At 34.6% G+C, this 27311-nt stretch overlaps 1 protein-coding gene across 1 annotated transcript in view; it reads left to right on the top strand.

The window, feature by feature from the left end:
- Window positions 1–27311, top strand: part of USH2A (usherin) — an 891077-nt gene that overhangs the window by 527390 nt on the left and 336376 nt on the right. The window contains 3 exon segments of the mRNA XM_037823757.1: window positions 1519–1666; window positions 20633–20784; window positions 25887–26049. Coding sequence (XP_037679685.1) covers window positions 1519–1666; window positions 20633–20784; window positions 25887–26049 — 463 coding nt within the window.

Genomic DNA, 27311 nt, shown 5'->3' on the forward strand with positions numbered 1-27311 from the left:
GCCATATTCTCAATTGATTGCTCTTTATTTGCAAAGATTTCATTCTCAGGAGGAGTATAGTTTATCTCGTACATATATATGCACATGCAGCTGCCAAGAATTAGAGGAAACCCATAGAGGTTAATTAGGTCCCCAAACTTAATGCAATTTAATGCTCAGGTCACAATTTAACCCATCTCAAACTTGCTGAAGCTGATGAGAAATTGCCTTGAAGACATGTGCTAGTGATGTAGTCTTACCATAGGAAGTGAGATTGATCTCCTTGTTTATTGACCACATATTCTGTTATTTACACTTATAATGAAGAATTTGCAACTATTTGTAACAACTTTGCAAAATAGCATAGTACTTTGATAATAAGAAAATCTTTAAAAATCAGCCAGCCTTCTCCCATCTTTTACAAAAGGAAATCTACAGCTTTTAAGTATTAAAAGGTCATTCCTGCAATATCAAACTGGAAAGCAGTGGCCAGTTACAGAGAAATAAAGAGATATGTGAAATTTTATATTAGTTATTATCTATCTTTCATGAAAATGAACTGCAAAACTATATGTTTTTTACATCGTTCTATGATTTTCCTTCATCTCCTTATTGATTTTGGTAAAATTTAATGCTTTTTGAAAGATTTTAAAATTTCATTGTATAAATTAAAATTGCAACCTAGAGAGATACTGAACAGAACTTAAGTATGTTTTTCAAATATCCTTTTTATATAAGGATGTGGCTGCCAATATTTGCTAGCAAATATAGGCTGGAAAAACCCTTGTGTGTATGTTTCCATTTCCCAAAGAAGTACTTACCTGGTAAGTTAGCTAGTGATAATATTTTCCTACTAAATTTAACCTTTTTTTTGGAATATTTGCAGTTTTATTTTAAAACTATTCACAGAGGTTTTTTACTGTCTTTAACATTCAAGTCACCATTTCTGGTATTAGTGATACTTTATTATAGAAGAAGGGAGTTCTGTGATCTGACCCTATTAGCCATTAAGCAGTCACTCAACAACTGCTTTGTTTCAATAGATTTATGAGAAATATCATTTTATTCAATTTTATTGTGTTATACTCTAATGTAGTGGTCACACTGTAGTAAAAAAAAAAAAAAAAAAAAAAAAAGGCCATTATATTTACTTTGTCTTTTTTTACCCCCTAGAAATCACTTGTTTTATCCTAATGTGTTCATAGAGTCTCTAGTATTTATTTCATGGTGTGTGTATTTAATTCATCCTTGGAACCTTTAAGCAAGGATAATTTCAGCAGGCCCTGTATCCCCATGCTCTAACTTTAGGATATATTTATAATTCATACATTCTGGGTTATTTTCTGGTTATTGAAGACCATTGTTTGTCTAAAAAGCAAATGAATTAAATGTCATACCTCAGCTTTGAAACACAATTTGTATGGGGGCTAAAGGGAGCACTATTTAAAAGAATCTGGACTTATGAATTCTTTTCCTTCAGTGCTTAAACTTTTGGGACCCAGAGTGAAATGTATTTTTTTTTTTTGCCACTCTGTTTAGGTTTGCACTGGTGGTGGGTGCACTGTGAGTGAAGCCAGCGAGGCCCTCACTGACAAGAGCCTTCCGGAAGGAGTGCCAGCCCCCAAAGCACACTCACATTCACCTGACTCCTTTAACATCTCCTGGACTCAGCCCGAATATCCGAATGGTAAGTGAACTCTTTTAGCCTCAAGTTAAAAAGATGATTAGTAAAGGTAAATTAATATTCTAAATGGCAGCTTATATGTGGTGCTTAATTTTTAATGATCATTTTAGCACATAAAATACCTGAGACAGTATCATTGTCTGTAGTTGGGAGAGTGTGGTTTTTAGGCTAACACACAGTTTTGGTGGCTCAAAAGTGCTCCCTTTTGATAGTTCTTGTGTACTGCATCTTATTGTTTAATATGCTCCAGGAGAGATGAAGAGAATGAAGGAGGAATCTCAAAAAAAAAAAAAAAAAAAAAGCACTGTGAGAGTGGCATTCTATTTTCAATGACTTTTTGTTTTTGAAAGCCATTAGATCTTTCTTGGAGAAGAAAAGGTTGAAAGTTCATGTGCATATTGTATTTCAAAATGCTTTTGATTTAATAAATTTATCTTAAAAGAGGTTATGTGGTTCCATGTACTTTTCAAAATATATTCTTCATAAAGATTTCAACATGCAGTTTTGAAACAATACTTATTTAATATGAAGTGAATGGTGTGCATTTCTAAGTAATATACGCATTACTGTTGTATAGTTCAGAGAATTAAACTAGCCAGTTAAATTTTACTAAAATAAAAGTTTTCTATAAAGAATTTATAATAACATTGGGAAGAAATGGCTTTATTCATTTACTGGAAATATATCTAAGATTCATATAATGTAGTTTCATTGGTTCACACAAATAGAGGCTTACATGACATCAAATTGTGTTACTCTGTGACAAATATCAGGACTTTCAATATCACAGAAACTGTTTTAAGTAACTCATTATTGAAAACTGGAATAGCTTCTTTTATCATGGCCAAAAAGAATAGAAGAATAAAAATTGCAGTTTTATTAGTTTGTCTTATGTTTACTATGATATTAATTATTCCAGTCATCTCATTTTAATTAAACTTTTGGCAAATGCAATAGATATATGTAATGAAGAGAGTCCTAATGATTAGAGTGAGTTATTGTCTCTGCTATTGTAGCTATTCCTTTACTATTACAAACTTTCTAATAAAAAATAAATGAGTGTCTATTTGATACTTTTATATTAAGCAAACATCTTTTCACACCTCTTACTCTCATGGAAATCTAGTCCATAGATGGCAATGAACATATAAATGATTTATTCCATCTGGGTTGTTTTTAAATACCATTACATAATTTCCATAGTTAGAGCACTTCACTTTATCCCAATTGATGATTGTACCTGGGACTACAACTGCATTCAAAATGTTAGGTTGGCTACAGGAATATTTTCCACATTTCGAAGAATCTTTGCTCATTTTGTTTTGTGTGCTTGCAAGCAGTTTTAAAAGATATTCACTGAGAAAGAGAATCCAGAAGATTTGGGAGATTTCATGGAGAAGCTTCCAAAATATTCTAAAGCTTTGTTTTCAATCAAAGCAGATTTTTTATAATTTTTTGTGGGCAACAGTTAAACATTTACAAAGTAATCATTTTAACTGAAAAACAGAACCAAAAAGTCCTCTCCAATACTTACCTTTCTACTTTTCCAAAATTTTCCAGTGTTTGGTTTCTATTGTCTGGTTTCTGGCAAGGGATAATCTGAATGCTAGAAAACGTCTCATTCCTCTATTAATTTTTCAAAACCCTTTCCCCTTTTCCCCAAATACTCAAAGAATAAAGTCCAAATTCTTCACTTTGGTATTCAGGCCCCTTCCAACCTGATTTACACAGCCTTGTAACACAGCTTTCTTTCTTGCCACCCTAGAACATTGATGGTGTAATGTAGGATTGAAAGACACAGGTGTAGAGTCAAATAGGCCTACGGTCAACTCTTCTCTCTGCAAAGTAGTAACTGTATTGTTTTAGGAACCTGACTAAATGCCACGAATCCCAGATTTCTTGATTGCAAAACTGCCATCAATAATACTTTTCTCTTTATCTTTACCTGTAGAAATCTAACTGATTCTTCAAAACAAAATTTAGGCCCTTTATTCCATGAAATTATTCCATCTTCTTTATAGCTAAGTTAAGCTTTCCCTGTTCTCTTAAGAGTATAGCCTGTTTCTGTGCCTTCATAATGACACTTATTTCATTCAGCCTGGGCTCAAAGTTATGTGGGTAAATGTCCAACACTTCCACCAGAAGATAAGGACCATGAGTCATGTTCTTTCCCTTCGCAGAACCTAACACAATATTGTACTTTTTGTTGGTACCCAACAATATTTATTTCATGTAATTGTTTCATGTGAAAGTTGCAGTTGATCAGTGACCTGTGCTATAGAGTCCTGGCTCTCTGATGATACCAACAGAGAGAATAGCAGTAAAAGGTCAGATCCTGAAATATATTTGCTCAACTATAGCTGTGGGATATTTAGGACTGCATTTTCCTTTGGAAATTTGGCATTTGATTCAGGAATTATTAGTTTATTTTTCCAGAGTATACCCAGTTCAATTTTAATAGAACCAGATGCAGATTACAACATGTGTTACATTAGGATTGCTTTTTAATATCAGAATATGCTGCAGAAGTGTAATATATTTGGAGGATAAAATAGGTTTCATCCTGATGTTACTAAAGAAACCTTTTCAAGTGAGTTAAAATTGAGTTTCTCAATCACATCTGATCATTAGCACCATCTTGGAGGCACTGATTAAAGAAGTAGAATCTAGGACTCCAGCGCTGATCTTTTGAAGCAGAAGCTCTGACTGCTTTTGTTATCCTTCAGCTGACATATCGCTCGCAAAGGACCCCTTCTGGAGACCTCCATCTATTTTTCTATTACATCTTAAACTCAACATATCCAAACTGACTTCTCCTCATACACTCTGGCCCTCCACCTGCTCTTTCTCCTGTTTTCCCTCTCTCTCCAGTTGGCACCACTCAGTTACTCCAGGCAGGCACCCACACCGCACTCTTGCCGTCAGCACCCCTCACCCTCCACTGCTCTCACCACACACCCCACCAACTGCTCTCCTCCATTGAAGGCAGGTAATATTTCTTACCCAGATAATTTCAAGAGCCTTCTCATGCCCTTCAAATCCTGAATTTAATCACTCAAAATGTATTTCTGATCACCTATGAGGTGCTGTCACTCTTTATATATAGGCAGTGCCAAGATGAATTAAGCCCACTCCTTAATCTCAAGGGCCTCAGAGTCCCTTGTGGAAAAATTTTCATGTAAATAAATACTCACAAAGTAGTGGTAGTAGGCACAAGGTGCTGCCAATGTGGAAAAGAGACTTCCTGAGGAAATCTACTGGAATGTGGGCGTGTCATCCCTCTGTGTTTTTTCGGGGAGATGTTTCAGTTTCAGAGAGATATAAGCATTTCATTGCAATATTCTAGAACACGTGCTGTTTGCCTGGTTTTGCACACTCTAAACTCCAAAATCTTGACTCTGCCAGTCAGTTACATACCTAAGTGAATGTCATACCTAAAGACATGTGTAGATACCTACCAGACTATTTCACTAGGACTCTATAAAACATGACAACATGTTGAGAAAAATTGAACTCACCTCTGTCATAAGAACTGGGTATATTTTCCAACACATGCTTACATTTGGCAAATTATAGAAGATATAAGTAATTCTGATATAAAAGGCCAGTTCTTACTCATTAACAACTGATAACCTTTAGTCAGCATGGCTAAAGAAACAGGCTCTGTGCTTTTGGTTAACTGATTCTGTTATAAATGATCTGATCAGCTCCTACTCATTAAGGTCTGGTAATGATAATCTTTACCAGTGGTGGCTAAGAGAAGAGCCTCTGCCTTTCTGGTTTTGATTCTCTCTTTTTTTTTTTTTAATTCTCTTTTGTGTTTTACAACCTGGTCCTGCTCCACAGCATCTGTGCTGTGATATTTGCTCCTTGCTTTAGGTCCTGCTTCTTGTGTGCAGGGAATTTTTCCTGTTTTGTTCTCTTTTGTTCAGTGCTTTATCAGTAGCTTTCTAAAACAGTGTTTGACACATAGCAGGTGCTCAATTTTAAAAAAAAGTGTTGATTAATAATCATGTAAAGATGTATGTGTAAAATATACATTTGTTAAACAAGAGTGAGATCATACTATTTCAACTGTTGTGCAAGTTGCTTTTTTCACTTCATAATATGGTAGAGACATTAAAAATGATAGGGTAGAATCCCACTGAATGAAACCACAATTTATATGACCCATCTTTTACTGATGGACAATTAAGTTTCCATGATTTTGCTGTTACAAATAATGCTATGTGCTATTAATTGCCTCGGTCTGCCAAGTTCAGTCTTTAAATACTGAGTCATTATCACTTGATTTACACCTAAGGCTTTGCTTTCCTTCAAATATGTCCTGTTTAATTCTAGTTCTTGCTTCAAATACCTGCAAAAATGATGGTGTGACACTCCAGCTCTGTGTTTCTCTAATCAGAGCCCTTTCAATCCATGTCCTCTCTGGCAAAGGTGTTTTTTGTAGCTGCTGTTTCAGGCAGGATTTTATAACCTCTTTGGGTGAAAAGAGCTACTTTTTGGTCCAACCTGGATAAGGACCTTTTATTATATAGGACCTTGATTCTTCCTTTGTAACACCATTAACCATCAAAGACAGGCAGCACAAAGGATTACTGTCTAATAAATTTGTGACCTGTATTGTGTGGATTAAAATTGCATAATTAAAATTACACTTTTGAGAGCTTCCAAACTCTCATGAGCCATATTCCCTTTCAGAAGCTCAGGCATTAGAATCTTGAAATATGTTTTTTCCTCACGCTTGAAGTCCACCTTGTTAAAATCAGCATAGCTATCTGACTCTGCTGAACTTATCCTTCCTTATCTATCAGAGTACTTTTAGTGACATTTTAAAGTAATTAGAATACATGTTTTGAAAACACTAAAAATATAAATATTAAATTCTTATCCTTTGTTAATACATATGATTTCTTGTTACTTTTCTCCATATTTACCTAAGTAAATTTACCTAAGATAGTTTCCCTGTTAGACTGGTGTCACATGAGGGCAGGTATTTTTATGTGCCTTGTTCTCTAGTCTAGTCCCAGCCCTTGGCAGGGTGCCAGCCACAGAGTAAGTGGATTTTAAACAGCTGTTGAATGAGTGAATGTTTACTGATGATAGGGACAATAATAAAAGTGTAATTGTGTTTATGTGAGAAGCATGCGCATATGTAATCACACAATATACACAAATGCACATTTATAGCACATCTTATAATTATATAGTATAGGTGGGATATTTCAAAGGCCAAAGGCTTAAAGCACATACTTAGAGATCCAGTTCTTTTGCTTGAGATTTGATCAGCCTGGTCATATGTAGATATTGTAAAGAGAGATAGCATATGGAGCTGTATCTGCTTTGTATACCACAGTATGAAATAGTATATTGTTACTGTGATCAGGATTTGTTAATGCCATGATGGGAATATTAAGACAGAAGCATGGGATCTGGGAACCCCGAAAACTAGGTCCTGGGGACTCTGAGGAACGAAAGGGTTCCTGAGGTGTTGAAGGAAACATTTTCCTAATTCAGCATGTTCTGTTGCCCTCTCAGCTTCGTGAGAACTTATATATGGGCATATATCAAGACAGGGGCAATGATGTCAAAAAGAACAGAAAAAGTTTAATTTTAAGAAGTTTATTGTATATATCGAAGCATTAGTTGAACTATGAAGACAATAGAACATTATTGAAAGAACCATTGTTTCAGTTTTCTGAGCATATATATTATTTAAGGAATGAGTGGTAGAGAGAAACCAGTTCACTATATATATTTTACACATATACACTTTATATATGTTCTCTTCACATTAAGAGATAATGTTATAGAAATAAACTTTTATACTGCATGTCTGTGAAGTTATTTGTGTAAATACCAATTAAGTACTCCAACCATGCATAGAAAGAAGCATTTGCTTTTCTGCTAGCACTAGTCATTAATAATAATAACAACTACATAGTATTAGCTATACTAGCTATACATAGTGTACAGCTGTATGTCTGTTTTTAATTTAATTCTCATAAGTAGCCTATGAAATATGTTTTTTTAACCCAGTTTTACAGATGTGAAAACTCAGATTTATAAGTGCTAAGTAACTTAATTACTCAAGGTCAGACAGCAAGCAAGTAGGAATGGAATACAAAACAAGGTTTGGACTAAAAATTCATGATTTTATTAACTCTACTATTCTGCCTCTTGCTTTTTGTGAAAATGCTTATAATATAGGATTCCATCTAGTCATGTAAAAAAATTAAGTAATTTTTAAGTATAGATTATTCAATGTCTGGCTCTCAGCACCAGTATTCAAAATTCCTAAGATCTCTGTTTTGGTGTTTCTCTGACTTTAAAGAAATAACTGGGTTTTTAAAAAACTTTTTATTGTGATACCACTGTTTATTTTTAAACAGCCAAAATGTGGTTCTGTTTTCTTTCCTGGAAATGCACAGTTTTAATGGGAGAAATAGATTATAGAATTTAGTGACTCACTTAGGAAAACTGCTTGACAGTTTTGAGCAAACCTTGTGTAACTTTTATGAAACACCTCCAATCAGTTTGTCAGGTAGGATTTTTCCAAGCACAATCTTTTGCAGATTCTGTTGATTCCATTTTTAGGTGAGCATAACAGTAATAAGGCATTATTCCACAATGTGAAAGCTGTTCTCCCTTTTCCTTTTTAATTGAAGGATCAAGTATTCACATAGGGAGATATCTGCCACATTCAATCATCATCCAAACCTTAGGGGGTGGGGAATCCTCAGTTGCTATTCATAGTGCCATGCTGCTCAGGAAAAAACAAACAAATATGTTTGGAACATCTACATTCACTATGCATGTTACTTTTATGACACTGTAAAGCACTGTTGTTTAATTCTTACAGTAAACAGAATCCTTCCATGTAAATAGAGGAACTTTGTATTAAATTTACATTATATTGTACTTGTATTGAATTTCCTTGGTTATATATGACAACCTATTGAACACCTTAGGAAATACAATTTGACATAACATGATGAAGAGGCACAAAGATATATATCCCAGTGGATGTGCTTTATGGACAATTACCATTCAGCTTCCCTGTGAAAATTAAACACCTTAAAAATTCTATCATTATGGAAAGAGAAAGGTGATAAACTTGAAACTGCTTAACTTGGATAGCCAATGGGATTTAAATAATCCATTTTATGGAATATCCATTGAAGAACTGAATTTATAGAACTGGATTAAATTATGTGTTCCCTTTACCATATAGCATAATATTGTTTTGTTTTGCTATAGCTATTTTACTGATTATTATCATAAGAGAATAAATAAGAAAAGGAGTCCTAGCTGTTACTAGCTGGAGGGTGCTTCATTATCACTTGTTGCTTTCCCTAAATGCTCACACCTTTGTAAATAGTCCCTTCACTAAACTCTCTTCAATTGCCCGTTTGAATTGGTATCAGTTTCCTTCTGGGACCCCAACTGATGCCCAAATCTTATTTAATCTATACTTACACACAGAGTTTCGAAGGGGGGATGGAATGTAGTGATAATTTTATATGCTTCCCTGTGTTCTAAGAGTGTCAAAAATAAGCAAACAAAAATTCCATTTTCTCTTTGTTTCAGCAAAATAGATTAAAGGCAAATAAGGAGATCCATTTTCAAAGGTTCTAGGCACAGATTGTTTATCTAGTAATATCGTCTATAGATCTATGATATTTGCATTTTTAAATAGTTATCAACTTACTGGTTTATCTTTTAAAAGCTTTCCATTTAATTTTGTGAAACCTGTGTTATAATTAATCAAATAATGCTTTGTGACATTTTTCTCCTTGATGAAGTAGTAAAGTTCAGCTTAAAATTCAATTCCTCAGATAAGCCTTACTTCCCTAACCCACCCAGACTAAGTTAAAAACCCCTCTCCCCCACCATTTCATCTGCTTCTCCTTTAATAATCTTTACATGCACATAATTATTTCTAATATTCATTTAAAGTCTGTCTTCTCTGATGGACTGAAAGTTTCATGAAGGTGGGGACCGGACTGTCTTGATGATGTATCCCCAACATGTAGCACAATGCCTAGCGCACAGTAGGTGCTCAATCAGTATTTAATGATGGGCCAACTTACTACCAAAAAACACATCCACTCAATCCAGCACATTTTTTCAAAAAATATTTAACAGTGTTTAGTAAGTCCTGTTCTTCACACTCTAGTTTCTGGACTTGATGGGGTAAGAGAGGAAGGTTAGATAAAGAGTTAGCACATATATATGTAAGAAATCTCTGGGTAGGTGACAGGTAGCATATAAAGAATACAGTAAGGATACTAAGGAATTCAGGGGTCTAAAATTTGTTCTTGAGATATTTGCAGGGTTTTTTATTTTTGCATTTTAAAAATGATATGCATCCGGTCAGAATAGGAGGATTTGTCACCTAAGGTGCTCTTCCTGTAGCAAATGAGGCTTTAACTCACCACAGAAGAAAGGGACAGCTCTAAGTTCGTTCCTTTTACATGCATAATACTTAAAAATTCCTAAGACACGTTCATATAGTTCATATTTGCTCACTCATTTGAGTCTCACCTCGATGCTCTCAGGCAACCAGGGAAGGAATATTACCCTCATTATATTGGTCAGGAAATAAAAGTTTAGAGGATTTTAGCTACCTGACCAAGTTTTAAATGTGCTGCCATGTAGTAAAGTGTGATTTTGCTGATAAAATGGAGAGTGTGGGAGAATACCCCTAATATTCTGCACTCAAGATATATGTGGTCAATGAAGACAAGGCTGTGTGCAGTGGAAAGATGATTTTGGCTCAAGGAAGCCATTAACTTGGGAGTCTCCAAATTTAATGCTTTGCTTTTTTGTTTGGGGGAAAATATATACATATATATATATATATATATATGTATATATTTTTTTTTTTTACTGTCCTGAAACTTAATTATTTTCTCTTATCAACATGGAATAGAAGTCTTTCCATGTCACTGCATATAGTTCTCCCTCATTTTTTCTAAAAGTTTAATAGAATATTGTTGAATGAAACCGCAGCTGTTATACTCTCACGAGGTGACTAGGTTCCAAACTAGTGTTCATTCTTCGGTGCAGCTGCATCTCATCATTACCAGCTGCTGGTTACTCCATAAACATGTTTGACAATGAGTTTGATTCAGTGTACAGTCCTCAGATGGATTTCCATTCATCTTGGATCTGGTAATCAACTTGAGTTAGGGTTGCAAAGAAGATTCAGCCAATGGTTATATCCTCAGTGGTTCTCAACTCTAGTGGAAAGGCCCCTGAACTAGCTGCTAGCCTCTCCCTTCCAGAGATACAGCTAAAACGAAAGCAAACCCAAATTTTAGAAGTAAAAGAAAGAAAAAAGAAAAGAGCTATTTTACTATCAAAGTATATTAAAGGAGAATAGTATTACTAGGGTTAAAAAGATGACTTCATAAAGATAAAAGGGTTACTAAAATTAATAACATTTCTTTTCATCAAAAGGTACTGTAAACTAAGTGTCTGGAAAGATAAGTAATAGAGTGGGAAAATATATTTACACACATGTAACTGTCAGAAGACTAATATCCAGTATATATAAATCACTCCTATGAATCAATAACACATGGGAAAAAAAGATCTGAAAATACATTGCACAAAAGAAGAGAAATGAAATGGCTGATAAACACAAGGAAACATGCTTAATCTCTTTAATAATCTTGGAAATAAAAAATTAAACCAAATCAGGATACCATTTCACCCAAATAATCTTCAAAAATTAAAAAAAAAAGTCTAACCATACAAGGTATTATTGAGGATATGAAACAATGAGAACTCACATACACTACTGGTGGCAATGGAAATTGATACAGACACTTTGAAAAACAGTTGACATTGTCTAGTATGGTTGAACATATGCCAGCAATTCCACTCCCAAATACAAACTCTGGAAAACTTGTACACAAGTGCCTCAGTATAAAAGTACAAGAATGTTTATAGCCACATTCGTATAATAAACAAAATGTGTCAACAATCCAAATATCTATCGATAGTAGAATAAACAAATTGTGCCATGCTGGAATATTGCACAAAATGAAGATGAGTGAAACATAGCTACCACCAAAAGCGTGGATGGAACTCATGAATATTATGTTGAACAAAATAGGACACACACACACACACACACATATGTATACACATACACATACGACACACACATCCACACATGATTTGATTAACATAAAGTATAAAACCATCCGAAACTTAATTAAATTATTATATTGTTTAGGGTTGAATCCTTAGGTTGAAAAGCAAGGAAATGGTTCTTACAAAGTCAGCATACTTATCTGTGAGGAGTGTGAGGGGTTGGAATCATGAAGTGAAACATGGTAGATTTCTAGGGTGATGGAAATATTTATTTTTTAATCTGAGTGGTGGTTGCATGGCCCTTTGCTTTATTGCTGGTCATTAAAATATAATTTTTGTTGTATGTACTTTTCTATGTTATGTTTTATTTCATGATTTGAAAAATGTAGAAAAGAATATTGGTACACAGAAACTGCAGACTGTAATGTTCTATGCACTCTAGAATCTGAATGGTTCAGTGCCAATGCATAGTTCTACCACTCGCCTACCATATGACATTGAAGAAGTTACCAAACCTCTTTAAAACATGGGTTTTTGGTCTTTAAAATGGAAATAAAAGTTGTTCCTCTTTCAAGGTTTTTTCCCAAGGATAAAATGGTACCTACGTAAAACCATGATACAGTTGCTATTGTTTTAGCATGTACTACCTCTGACTTCCATGTGCTTGCTTCTTTCTACCTTCTGTTCTCTCCTGACTTTCTTCCATTCCATGCACATTTTTTGTGTTTTTTGTCTTTAAATAAACTTTATACTTTGAGTCAACTATAGATTCATATGCAGTATAAGAAGTATTACAGAGATTCTATGTATACTTTACCCAGTTTCCCCCAATCTTGCAAATTGTAATACAATATCAAACCAGAATACTGACATTGATACAGTCAAGATACTGCAAAATTCTTTCACAGGTACAACATTTTTTAAATCCTCAAATTGAAATCAGTCCCCTTTCTACCAGTAGTATGTAGGTAAGTTAGTTCTTGGTAACAAGCATCTATGAGTTGTTCATTGCTAACTACACAGTCCATCTCTGATAAAGGCTGACCCTTCTCTGTTCTGACTACTGACACTGTGACACCATACTGCAGCCTATCACATCCCAGCCCCTAAGAATCATTTTTATTTTAAAAATGAAGAGAAAGTATGTAAAATGCTTAAAGATATTTCTCTCTCAGACTATACCACATACTACTGCTGAAATGTGGTATCCCCATATCCTGGGCTCAATCACAACCAGTTACATCCAGGGAAAGATGGCTTTAAAAATTCTTTTTTTGATATTTTTATCTGTCTCTCTGCTTCATGGTCTTCCATACTCCAGTCGATTTTATGTATGACTCTAGATTACTTTTTCTAAATATGGCTTTTATCATATCCTTGTCAGTTCATAAACCATCAATGGTGCTCTTGTGCATCATAAGATCCCAATTCCTTGGAGTGGCGTTCAAGGCCCCAGCTTTCCTTTACAGGCTTATTTTCTATTAGGCTTTAACATACTACAACAATAACAACAAAATGCTGAGCTATATGTTACATCTCTATTACTCCTTGCACTTTCTTGCTTCCATGCATTAGTAAATGCCATTTTTCCCACTAGGAACATCTTCCCATGTCATACCTTTTCACATATTACCTTTCATGGAAGATCCAGCAACAGTGGCTGCCCTAAGAGCCTTCAGTGCCCTCTTCAGCCTGAGTGATTATTCCCTGCTAGTAGCTCCTGCACTGTCTAGCCCTTTATTTGTCCCAAAGTTTTTGTGGTGCTTACCATTCTTATTTAACTCCTGGATCTGTATTTAATTATAGCTGTGTTTAACTCTTTTCTTCCCTCCATAAGGGTAGAATTTTTTTTCTTATTCCTCCTCTGTTCCCCAAATCAACAAGTGTAGTTACTTTCAGGTAACTGACTTTCAATAAATATTTGTTAATTTTTTCTGATTGTTTTCAGAGCCAGGGTATGTTCATAAGTTCTTCATTGAAGTGGAATTCCTTAAAGTTTTTGGAGATAAAATTAAGGCAGAAATGGATAACAGGAGTTGTGGTACCACTGAGTCTTCCACATCTGGATTTATATATGTATGACCTTGGGAAATAGCTTAGCCCCTTTAAGACTCCATTCCTTCATCTATATAACCAGGCAAATAGCAGTTCTCATCTCTTGGAGTTGTGAATATTAAAGGAATTAATCCATATAAAGCATGAAGCCTATTGTCTGAGTCAAAGTTATCATAGTAAATTGTTTTATAATTTCTAAATTTCTAAAAGATTTGACATCTCAAGAACTTAGCATTTTATTTTTCTCAAATCTGTTCGTACATGTCATGGACTCTTGTTAAGGAAAGGAAAGTATCTCCTTAGGGCCTCAGTTTAAAATGTCCTCGAAATATAGCCATCAATTTTTATTACTCAATTTGAGAATTGGGCTGTCTATTAATTGTTGTGTTAATAGACGTTTTAGACCTACTGCTTACGAATGTATGTTTTTGGAATTGAATTGTATCATATCTCATGTTAGAGTGATTTTATTTATATCAAAAAGTCTGCTAATAAAAACAAGTTAGAATTTCTACCTGGATCTTCTAAGAAGGTCCATTCTAAAAATTGAAATGATTTTTCCAAAGGATACCTCTGGTTGTCCACATATTTACCAGGAAGCAGGATTTTATATGTAATGGCCCTGCCAAATAGATCATAGGAAATGCTTATACTAGTCTCAGGCTCCCCCTTTTTATTTTGACACATGTGGACACCAGCTTGAAACCACAGTGGTATCTTACTTTGACCTGCCCTTGAGATCTGATGACTGGCTGGAATGACCTGGAAAAAAGGGCAGAAAACCCAAAGAGGCTAACATCACAAGTCTTTCTCATCCTCATGAAATGCTTATCGTCAACCCAGTGTCCTAACTCTAAGGTGGGGAGCTCTCATCTTTCTAATGGTTGGCCAGGGGCTGAATTGATCACAGATTGAATGTGACATGATCAGACATGTGTTTTGAAAAATCCCTCTAGCTGTGGTATGAAGAATGAATTATTTGGGAGTATGAATAATGTATCAAAATATTTAGGTGGCTGTTATTCTCAGGTATGAGATGATGGCAGCATGGACTAGATAGGCATGGAAATGGAGAAATGTAAAGGTATTGTATATTGTGAAAGCTACAGGACTTGGTGATTGTTTTTATGAGGTGGATGACGGAGAGGAGAGAGTCAAGAAGGACTCAGGGCAGATTGCACTTATCCAGTGTATACTGGTGCTAAAATTTGATCCAGCGATGATCCTTTAGACCTCCTACATACTGTCAAATAATGTTAACCTACAAAATGCTGGGTAAGTCTAGGTGTGCATGTGTGTGTTGTGGGTGTGAGATTTCATTTGCATTGAAATTAGACATCAGTCTCACCCACCTCTTAATTCAGTTACATCCTCTATATTAAAAAGGTTTCTGACCAGGTGAATTAACTGTCACAAATTTTACTTAATTTCATTCTCAGCTCATTTACCATGTAATCATCTCATTTAAAGTCCTTCTCTCAACAACTGCCTATTCTTTCTTTATCCATAGTTCCAGACATCACAGTTATGTAGTTTCTCCACCTAGATTGCTAGGGTTGACTTGCTGGAATCAAATAGACAAAACAAAGAAGTAACTTTTGAGAAACAGTGACTGAGGAAGGATGGAAAAGAATACAAAAAGTAGACACGAGAATTTATGAAGTGTAGTCGCTGAGTGATGCTTGGAATAAGAGCTGGGTAAGTCTGCCATACCCCATCAGTCCCTGCAGGTATTACTGAATTACAGAATACTTTCTTTCATGTCCATAATGCACAGTCTGAGTCAATACAAAATGGTTCAATAATATTCATTGTATTCTACATGGGAAGAAAGTAAGTGTGGTAGTGCTCTCTAGAAAGATTTCCTTACAAAATAGTTATATTTTTAAAGTTTTTACTTAAAGTATGAGATTTTAGTTATAACGAATATTAACTTCTATAAAATAGCTCATTTCCCAATATGTCAGACAAATGAGATATTATGCACATAATCCTAGCATAAAAGAAATGCTCTGTTACCCAATTATGTAAGAAAAGGGAAATATTGATTTGGATACTTTCTGTTGAAAAGCAGGTCAGATAGGTAGCATTACAGGGGCCTTACAATTTCTTTAAGAGCTTCTGCAGCACATTATTTGCACATAGGGTATTTTGGTGAGGATTAAATGATTGCTTAGCAGAGGGCCTGGCACATAATTTTTTTTATTATCATTACCGTGATTATATCCACTTTTTTCTTCCCTAAAATTTTCTATGTATTATTTAGTTTTTCACTATGTACCTTTCATTTCTTAGTTTAAATTCATTTGTGATCTTGTGTGTTAAGTACTAAATGGCACTAAATTAAATACTTTCAAGTTTCACAGTTGAAATAAAGGGGTAGAGATACCAGCAGCTGCACTTTGTTGTGCAGCTGTTAGGGGTACATGACGGTAAAATAAAGACGCTCTCCCCAAAATATGGAAATAAAGAAAATGGATTCACTCTCAGAAAGGAAAACTGTGCAAATTCGTCTTCAGAAGGGAAAATGGGAAATAGAAGTGACCTTATTGAAAGTATTAACTCATTTAAATAGAAAGGCTTTAATCCTAAGAGAATGTATTGATCAAGACATAACTTTGGAAGTAGATACTGGTGATGGTTGCACAACATTGTGAATGTAATTAATACCACTGAATTGTGCACTTGAAAATGGTTAAGATAGTAAAAGTTATGTTATTTATTTGACGACAATAAATAGTTTTTAAAGTTCAAATGGGTAAAACAAAAAAATACGCTAGGTATTTAAACAAGTGGATATTTAATACAAGGAGTTGGTTTCAAAGTGCTGGAAGGGCTAGAGGAACCTAGAAAAGAAGGAGTGGTAACAGAAGAGCATAAAAGGGTGACTGTTGGGGAACTACTGACTTCCCTGGGCTGGAGCCTAAGAAACTGCCTCAGATGCTGCTTACTGCTGGCTTTGCTGTTTTGATGGTGGAACCATCAGGAGATGCTGCCCCAATGGGAGGTGAAGTGCCAACAAGATGCCACTACCATGGGAGCTGAAACCACAGAAGAGATGCTTCTGCTATGGACTGTTGGAGTCTGCAGTGGCTTTTCCTCTCTGATGACTTAGTGAAAATCAGCAAGGGCCTCAACTCTCGGAGCTAGAAGCTGATTTTCTCTTTCTTGCTGCTTTCTGGTCTCCTAACAACTCCTCCCATTGGCAAAATCTAATAGGAAGCCAAGTATCAAGAGTTGGAAATGTAGTTTGTAGGCTCACAGGCTCAGCAGTACACAGTATGAAAGTATGGATGTGGAGCTGCGAGACATAGATGGAAAACCAGAGGAGTCCTCATGGCGGCTATTGAGCATCAATGCACACCCTTCTACCTGTATTTACTTCCAGTAACAACAATAATCAATGTTGCTTACACCTAACAGGATACTTCCATGCTTTGTGCTAATAAAGAAGCTCTCACCCTCAGTCACAATATTCTTATCCGGGTGATGTTAATTCCCCTTTTAGTTCAGACACAATCCACCTGGATATTCTGTAACTTAAGGACTAAACTGTAAATTAACATCTACCTTATATACATTAATGGGGAAAAGGAGGAGGGGAAATTGGTTAACATACAAATCTATATGTAATAAGCAAGAAATAAAACGTATGATATCGACAATTCTTGTTTCTATAGTTAGTTGTGATACTTATATTTTCTCCTTTGATATTCCCTCTTCCTCCAGCTAATAGCTCTTTCTTCATATTCCTTTTACCACCAGCTAGTAGCTCATCTGATTGGTATTCTTTCATCAGGCAACTCAAACCTTCATTATAAAAATGTTTATGTCCTTAGGGTCCTGACTTTATTAGGTTGCTGTAGACTTTCAATACGTATATAATTGGACCTGGTCACAGAAGAAGATGCCTCAAAGAATGCACTTGGCATCATTGTGTAGGAAGAAACCAATGTCTCTCTTCTAGTTTTCTAATGCTGCCGTTAAGCAAAATATCAGAAATGGATTGGCTTTTATAAAAGGGGTTTATTTTGTTACCAAGTTACAGTCTTAAGGCCATAAAGTGTCCAAGGTAAGTCATCAACAATCTGGTACCTTCACTGGAGGATGGCCAGTCATGTCCGGAAAACCTCTGTTAGCTGGGAAGGCACGTGGCTGGCGTCTGCTCCAGAGTTCTGGTTTCAAAATGGCTTTCTCCCAGGACATTCCTCTCTAGGCTGCAGTTCCTCAAAAATGTCACTCTTAGTTGCTCTTGGTGCGTTTTTCCTCTCTTAGCTTCTCCGGAGCAGAAGTCTGCTTTCAACGCTTGTCTTCAAACTGTCTCTCATCTACAGCTCCTTTTCTCAGCTCCTGTGCATTCTTCAAAGTGTCCCTCTTGGCTGTAGCAAGCTCACTCCTTCTGTCTGAGCTTATATAGTGCTCCAATAAACTAATCAAGGCACGTACTGAATGGGCGGGGCCACACCTCCATGGACATTATCTAATCAGAGTCATCACCTACAATTGGGTGGGTCACATCTCCATGGAAACAATCAATCAAAGAATTACAGTCTAATCAACACTGATACATCTGCCCACACAAGATTACATCAAAGATAATGGCGTTTTGGGAGACATAATACATTCAAACCGGCACAGTCTCCTTTCATATAGTAATTTTTTTCTTTGCCTGTTTATATAATGGCATGAGGAGGTGATTGTCAGGTGAGCATCTCAGTTTCTAATTCAGGTACCTTTGTTGTAAAACAGGATGTAAACATTCCTCTTCGTGGGCACAGAAAGAAAAAAAAGATTTTGCATTGGTTATTAAGCATAATAGTGAAAGGAAACTTTCCAACTTCCATCCCCTTGGTTTCTGTTCCCAAGATTTTTGGCTACAGAAAAACCAGCCTCGGATATTGGTCCCTAGTTCAATGCATATATAACATCCTGTAGTGATGCCAACTCCTCAGGTGTCATCATTCAGCAACTGCTATAGACTTCTAGAGGCTATTCCACCAATCTTTCATACTTAAGGTTGAAGAGGTATATTATAAGACAAGAAAATTCCATGGCTATAAAAAGACTTCTTAGTCAAAAACTGTGTTGTTAGGGATATTGTGACAATGCATATGGTATTCTGTAAGTTAACAGATGATGGTGCTGCTTGACAATTGTGAGCAAGTTCTGGAGGTGAGAAATTCCCTCACAGGAGAGAGGAAGACTCTGATGTTACAGTCCCATGAGAAACGCTATTCATATGGTGATGATGGTTGAAGGTGTGACCTACTCTTGGGACAGTTCGTGAGATCAAATCTTTGTATTTCTAAGGCTGAGAAGCAGGTCTCCTGGAAACCAGCTAGCAGGGACTTCTTTGATAACCCTTTGGTTTTGCTAGTCTATTGTTTCAAAACTTACTCTTTTTCCAAATCTTCTGTCTCTGAGCTATTCATTATGATTCTCTTTCTAATAAAACTCTTTTGATATTGCAGGTATCTTTCCTGTAATCTTACATTTTCACTCAGTATTGGAAGCTGATATGTTTACTATGCTGGGTATTCATTCAATTATGCATTTAATCAGTATTTTTTAATTGCCTACTATATTTTAAGCATGGTGCTAAGCTCTAGGAAATGTGAGGAAGAAAGTCAAGATTTCCTTGAAGACCCCATAGTCTATTGGGGAATTTGTGAAATTAAATAATAAATAGTAATAATAATACCATGGTAAGTGGATAAGTGCTATGATGGAGATGTGCTATGTTCTATGGTACAAGCAGCCAACTTCTGTCCTGGGAAAGATCTAACCTGACAGAGGAACATTTAAGGTAATTCCTCAACACACTTGGGAAGGCCACTGTGAAATTAATTTTACTTTTAAAGAGGTTCTAATTTAACATGTAAGAAAATTGTTTTTCCCACAATATAATGTTTAGTCAGTTTGGAGATTCTGTAGTTCTAGCAAACATGGTTATGCTATCCCCTAACATCCTTTTAATACAAATACTTTGATTGAATAAATCAAATGGTTTTATTCAACCATTTTGATTTCTCATATCTCATATTCCTTCTGAAATTAATGTCAATTCATCATTAAAACCAGCAATTCATAATGTGTCTAACTTATTCATGTTGCCTGAATGTTATTTGTGCAATTAGCTTAAGGCTTTATGTTTAGGCAATTTAATGTTGTAGTTCAGAGCATGGGCTCTGGAGCCAGACTGCCTAGATTCAAATTCTGACTCAAATACTTGCTGTCTGTATGGCCTTGAGCAAGTTATCTATTCCTGTTGTGCCCCAATTTCCTCCTCTATAAAATGGTGACGATAATATGGCTTCCATTATAGGACTGTTGCAGGAGAGGGTTAAATGAGCTTAATATCTCAGGTACTTATACAGCAGCGCGTGACAATAATATATAATACATTAACAAATAAAGTCATCTAACTTTTGAAACACATCTATTAAGGGTATATTTTTATAAAGCAGTAAAGATTGTAAATGCATTTAACTTGTTCATCTTTGGCACTTTTGATCTAGAACACAAGTTACAGCAGTTGACGTGATGCTATAGAAAGGGTCCCGTACTGAGACTCGTGGATTCTATCTCTGTCTCTTGTCTCTAATTAGCTTAACAATTTGATGTACAAGTGTGTAAGTCCTGTTTTATCCTTTAGAAAGTGACAGGGTTCAGACTAGATGAAACACCAGATATTGTAATTCAGGGATTCCATGACACTAATAATCACGTCACCAAGAACTCTCTTTCTTAAGACATCCTTTGCTATTGTCTAGTAGTCATACTAAAAACAATTTATTATCTTTCCAGGTATTATAAAAAGCTATGGATTATATATAGATGGTATATTATTTCACAATTCTTCAGAACTCAGCTGTCATGCTTATGGATTTGCTCCTTGGAGCTTACATTCCTTCAGAGTCCAAGCATGCACTGCCAAAGGTTGTGCTATGGGCCCACTGGTGAGTATGTAAATTTATATTCTGGGAATGTATTAAATGTCAGATGACAATGAATATCAAGAAAGAAGTAAGCGGTGGTGATGCACTCTGTGCACAGCTAGCCTTTCAAGCAGGGTGGGAGATTTTCTTTTTATAAAATTTTATTTAAGAGTTACTAAGATTTTATATTCAACATAAATTTCAAGACTGCATCTAGGTCTAGTGAAGGACGGACTATACATTTTACTGAAAGAAAGGTAAGTTGTCAGGTTTAGCTGGCACAAATACAGTTTTGCCTATTTAGTGACATATTTAAAGTGGATGCTTTTTCCTGCTAATAATGGGCTCAACAACTTAGTACATTTATGATTAAAAAGTGAAAATAATTTTAAGTCCATAACTGCCACAGTATGGCAACATTGTTCCCCAGTAAGTAGGTTAAGTGATTAAAAGCTTGTGTTTATCTCATTTATGAGAATAAAATATTTTTATTTCATTAGTCTGATATAGTTTCATAAGAGCATGTTTAAAATTATATTAATATCAATTATTGCTATCAAAATTTCAGAAATCTGTAATTTATATTTCATTTGCAAACAAGTAACAAAATTATGTTTTGTATTTCTAATATAATTTTAAAATCCAATTAATAGTACATAATTGTCATAGATTAGGATGAATTCTTCCATTTCAAAATATCTCACTTTACATTTGTGTATTTTTCCTGATTAATTAGATTTAGCTTCCTTTACAGGAAATACTCATTATTTTTAGATAATTTTGGCAATGTTTGCCAATGTCCTATCATTTTAATACATTCTGTCTTCATTGAAGAGAGTATTATATAAATATTACCTTGAAAAATAGCCCTAAGATTTAATTTTTGCTTTCTTATTTTTGATCACACCTCCCATTCCATTTCAGAGATTGGTTGCTTTCCAAGCTGCTAACATCATCTATCGGTGGAACTGAGCTGTAGTCTTTATTGCCATTAAGCATTTTATAGCTAAGACCCCTCTGATGGATACTTACTCTTAAAAGCAGGAATGGCAATAGGCCAGCTTTTCTTCTCCATTCAAAAAAAAGAAACAAAGTACTCTTCACATGAGCTTGAAACTTAGAATTTTTCAAGCATGTAACTACGAATTGTTGTTGTGGCTACTAAATTGACCCCCAAACTGTTTCCTGACGTTCCGGCAACTTTAAACAAGGGGATGGTTATCAATCTGCATCCTAAACAGATGGTAGGGGATGTTCACCTTAAGAAATCAAATGCCACGGTGCCCTGATGGCAAAGGGGAAAACAGAATCGGATTTAAGACCTACTCTGCCACAACCTCATACAGTCTAGACTCTGTCCTTAGTTATAGCACACTTAAAGAGTTATTCCCCCTCCCCCCACCCCTTGCTACTTTTCTTTCTCCTGTACTCAGTATGCAAACACTTTTCCCAAGTCAATGATCCATCTCTAATCACTGGGATTGAACGTCATTATTTAGAACAAGTCAACTATATGCTGCCAAGAAGGTAAAACCTGGGGTCTTCGTTTGGTTTCTGAAATATTTTTGTACCAATCACAGTAAATATTATGCCCTGAAAAGATTACATATCTGGATAGTCAAAATATCTCTAGGTATCTATCACAATCATAAAGAATATTACAGATACAGCTCTTTTTTTTTGTTAGTGATTTTTAAAAATATATATCCTTATTGATTAAAGAGATCTATGAATCAATCTTAAAATCCAGACTTGCCAATTTTAAATTATGTGGGAAATTCAATAAAATTCAGGCAAATGTAGTGCTGGTGTATACATATCTCTTAAAGGTATTCTTTTGGCAAAGTTCAACCCTGTAACATATTTTCAATGAAAACTAATTCATTGAGACAAAAAATATATACTTTCCACTTTTTTATTTCTTGTTGGCAGAACTCAAACAATACATTTTTGTAAGATTATATTTTTTTTTGTTCCTATAACAAATTACTCAATAAAAATTCTTGATTTTTAGGGGAAAAAAGACTGTTTTTTTTGTTTTTTGTTTTTTGAACTTCTCCATTTTTAATACCATTGTTAGCAGTGCATTCAGGGAAGTACTATCCAGTGTTTTCTGTGACAAGTATGCCCTACAGATTCAGATGTGGTATGGATCATCCTCCAGATTAGCAAGTTGCTCAAACAATAAAAGAAAAAAATAGGGAAAAAGAACAAATTTGATAAAATCGTTTTTTAAAAAATACAAATGCATACATAAAATCTATATTCTTATCATTTCAATGTAGTATTGGCCCAGTATGTTTTGTTTTCCTAACTTGACTAAAATAATAATCAAGTGTTATCTGTTATTATTTGCAATTCAGAAGGAATTTCTCTGTCCCAAATTGAAAGTAAATTCTCTGTGGTTTATTCAGTTCTTGTCCAGTTAAAACATTGCATTAAACTTTTAAAGAAATTCCAATGTAGAAAAAAAATAGCTGTGCCTTTGATCCTAATTTTAGTGTGTTGATATAGATTGTCAAATTAAATCCAGTAATTGGTTTTTACATGTTTGAAATAATGAAAAAAAATTGACATCGAAGGCAATAGAGAACTTTTTAAGTGCAGTCTTGCTTTCAATTATATTAGAGATAAACCCTTTACATTTTGTGTTTCTATAATGAAACTCTGAGACTTTGTCCATAAGTAAATCACTTTGCTTTTTTTTTTTTTTTAAATTGCTTCTCTGCTTAGCCCATGTTAGATAACACTGGTGAAGATTAAGATTGGGAATTTTGTGACTGTGTTTGAATCCAATTCTCCAGGGTCTGCTTAAGGATGAGATGGGAAACTCTAAGTCACTGCTGTGTGATATAATTAAAAAGATGCCTCAGTTTCTTGGTGATGTCATTCTTGTACAGTTTGACACACCCAGACACATAAACATACTACACACATACACACAATTCGCCCTTTGTCATCACATTTTACAAAGAAAGATTAAACTTTTTATTGTAAGAAACCTAAATCTTAATGGCAATGTATATTATGGCAGAGAAATCCCTATGTGGGAAATTTGAACTAAATCTATTTTTCCCATGTCTCCTTAGAAAACATACTTATTTTACTAAACCTCAGTGTTCTCGAATATTACTAAAGGGAAATAATCACTACTTTAAGGGATTGATGTGATAAAATAAATGAAATATTATTTATAAGAGGGTTTCTGGGACATGATAACAATTTTATTAAGAATGAGAACTTTATTAAAATTTGTATGTGTTTTCCTTGCACAGTGTTCTCAAATATTTTTCCTGTGAATCAGGGAAGTTTCCAGGTCAAATCTCAGTCAATTTTTTACTTCCCAAGTGCCCTTTTCTTTTTAAGAGAATGTAGATAAACAAAAAATTAGGAGATATATATATATATATATATATATATATATATATATATATATATATATAAATGAGCTCATAGAAAAATAGTACAATTGTCAAATGTTTGCTTTATGCACAAACAGGAGAAAATTAAAATTATATTTGAACAAATGTGAGTTTCTTATTGAGAAAAGTTGACTTTAATAATTAAAGAAATGTTTAAAGCTTTTTAAAAGTAAATGGAAGATGGACACACGTAGACCCATGATCTTAGTGTTTCATGAGAAAAGGGTTATGGTTAATCCAATTCTGCACTTGAGGCTCAAATTAAAACAATAATAGTTATATTTTACAGAATAAAACTGGAGTGTTTATCTAGATGCTTAAGGATTTTAAAAACTATATATATTTTGAATTAACCAGATATTTGAGGATAATATACAGGAGAATGGAATTATCTAGAATTGCCCTTAATTCTTTACTTCAACTTTTTAAGTTTCATTTATTTGGAGCCTTATAAAAATCATTTTCTATTTAATAATTTGAACTATATACATAGACATAATGAATCATTGCTTCATTATGAAATGTTTAAATCATGAATGAATATTTTTCTTTTTTGTACATAGCTATTAGACTTTAAAAAATGAGTAAGAGCTATAGATCTAAAGAACCCTATACCCTTTCTCAAATGAAAATAAAGCATGTTGTGATTTCATATTTATTAAAAATTAAAAGTCCTTTTCACATTTATTTTCATAATTCGGAAACTATATTCACCATAACAAATAAAGGTTTCATAATTGAGAATATTTGCTTGTCTAAGAAGTTCATATCTAATCACCTTCTTGGAAGGCTTGAACCTGTACTTTAACATTAAGATCACAATTATCAGCACATATGATAAATTTTTAAAGGTCAAACATTTATGAGTGATGCCTATAAGTTTGTGGTGATTAGTTAACCAAGTTTAATCAGGTGATTAAAAGACAGTAAAGTATCCTCAATCCCTTTCTGCTTTCTTTCCAACTTCACCTCCCTCTGGTCACTTAGACCTTTTATTTTAAATATTGAACTCTTTCTGTTCACTGTACAGTTAAAGATTACACCTTATTTCAGAGTAATCTTCTCTTCAAATAATAATTTATTAATCTCCAATAATCTTTTGCTGTTTTCTGCATAGGTTCATTAACACTATATTAATGAAACTTTTCAACTTTTTTTATGACTATACCTTAGAGCTGAAATCACTCAGATGCATCTATTTCTTGATGCTTGGCAGGATGCCATCTTTATATACATAAAGCCAAACAGCTCAGAGAAGTGTGTGTGTGTGTGTGTCAAGATGCTTGATGTGGACTTTTGACAAAGCCCAGAAATCTATTATTTCAGTCAGGAATTTAAGAAAAAACAAACTTTGTTTATTTCTTTTCCTTTGCTGTCAAATTAAAATTGTTTTTAAGCAGCCTGAGAAATAGTATTTGGCTATGCACAGCCATAGATGCAATCACAGTGTGAGCTGATCCACATATTCTAGAAATCTCAAACAACTGCCTTGGTCAGGAGCACAAATTTTAAGCTTAACAGCAGGAGGAAGAAAACATGAGGTATGCTTTGATCCTGCTGACAAAATGAGGTATTCATACAAGATGCCACTGTCAAAATAGTTTACTTCACAGCAAAAAGAGATTCTTTGAAGAAATATGCTCAAAGTGAAGCATGTACTTATTTTATTTGCAAACAAAATAAATCTCTTTATACTTGCAGGTGGAAAATCGAACTCTGGAAGCCCCTCCTGAAGGAACAGTAGCCGTATTTGTCAAAACAGAGGGATCCGGAGAAGCCCTTGTGAAGTGGGAAGCACCTTTTCTCCCCAATGGACACTTAACATACTCAGTCCTCTTTACTGGGGCTTTCTATGCAGATCAAGGTAATATTCTTTAGTTTTAAAATTGTAAATAACATTAGAAAACAATTTATTTTCTTCTGAAATCTTTCTTTTAGCCTCTGATTTAATTTCTTCCCTTAAAAACAGCCCACACAGATGAACTAGTGCACCAGCTCTCAAATTGTGGTGCCAAGAGCAACAGAAACAGCATTTTCTGGAAATTATTGACAATGTAAATTCCCAGACCCACCCCGGAACTATAGAATCAGAAATGCTGGGGGTGGGACCCGGCAATCTGAATTTTAACAAACACTTCACGTGCTTCTGATGCACACTCAAGTGTGAAAATGACAGATCTAGTGTATGTTCTATATTCTTTTCCCCTTGCTTAATTAAAATGGTTAAAACCTAAAGCACTATTCGTGCAGAGAGTTGAGCTTTAATTTTGCAGTCCATCTTTAAGCTTTTTTGGGTCACTGTTTTAATATGTCTAAACTAAGTTGGTAATGCTGGTTCACATTCTAATGAATTAACTGAACTTGGGTTAAGCTACATAGGGTTTTCTGAAAGTATTATCAGACATTGTCTCATTCAGTAATTCAGTGGGGTTCATAGTATGATGCTTATTTTGAACAAATCCTAGCATAGGAAAATGCAGCTATGTATTTTATTAGAAACTTTGAATTTTCTTTAGTAACTTTTTATTTTAAAATAATTTCTTTTATCATTTCCAGAAGTGGTCATGCTATTTTTAAAGAAGATATTTTCAATATTTCTTTTAAAGCTAATAGCAAATGTAAAATAACATGAGCATAGTCACACTTGCTATTAACAGTAAAATAATTTTCCTCAGATTTAAAAATGTGTCTTTGTTCCTGAATTACCTACAACTTTTATAGGACTTAATAACATCCTGAAAGTGAAAAAAAAAAAAAATGTGAGGAAAGAATAAAATGTGTTCTTATTTGCATACCGTGTTGTCAAGCAAATGTACAACGAGTTGAGTACGTGTCAGAGTCTGAGCTGATCTCCTCAAAGATTGGTGCGTCCCTTTTTTATGCAATCAGGGCTTTGATGTATTCTGCTGTGAAGCACTTGTAAGATTATGAGGTGAAGGAGTGATGATCGATTTGAAAAAAAGAAGCAACATTTAGGCCGGACTCATGACAGCCAAGCCATTTCCACCAAGGCAGCTGGGTGAATAATGCAAGAGCCATATTCCCCCTTGTGTTTAATCTTGCATTGTTTTTGCAGAGAAAATTTCTGCTTGCCTCCTAAGTCATGTCATCTTTGGTTGTCATCCC

Source organism: Choloepus didactylus, chromosome 2 (assembly GCF_015220235.1).
Source record: "Choloepus didactylus isolate mChoDid1 chromosome 2, mChoDid1.pri, whole genome shotgun sequence".
Taxonomy (NCBI): Eukaryota; Metazoa; Chordata; class Mammalia; order Pilosa; family Megalonychidae; genus Choloepus; species Choloepus didactylus.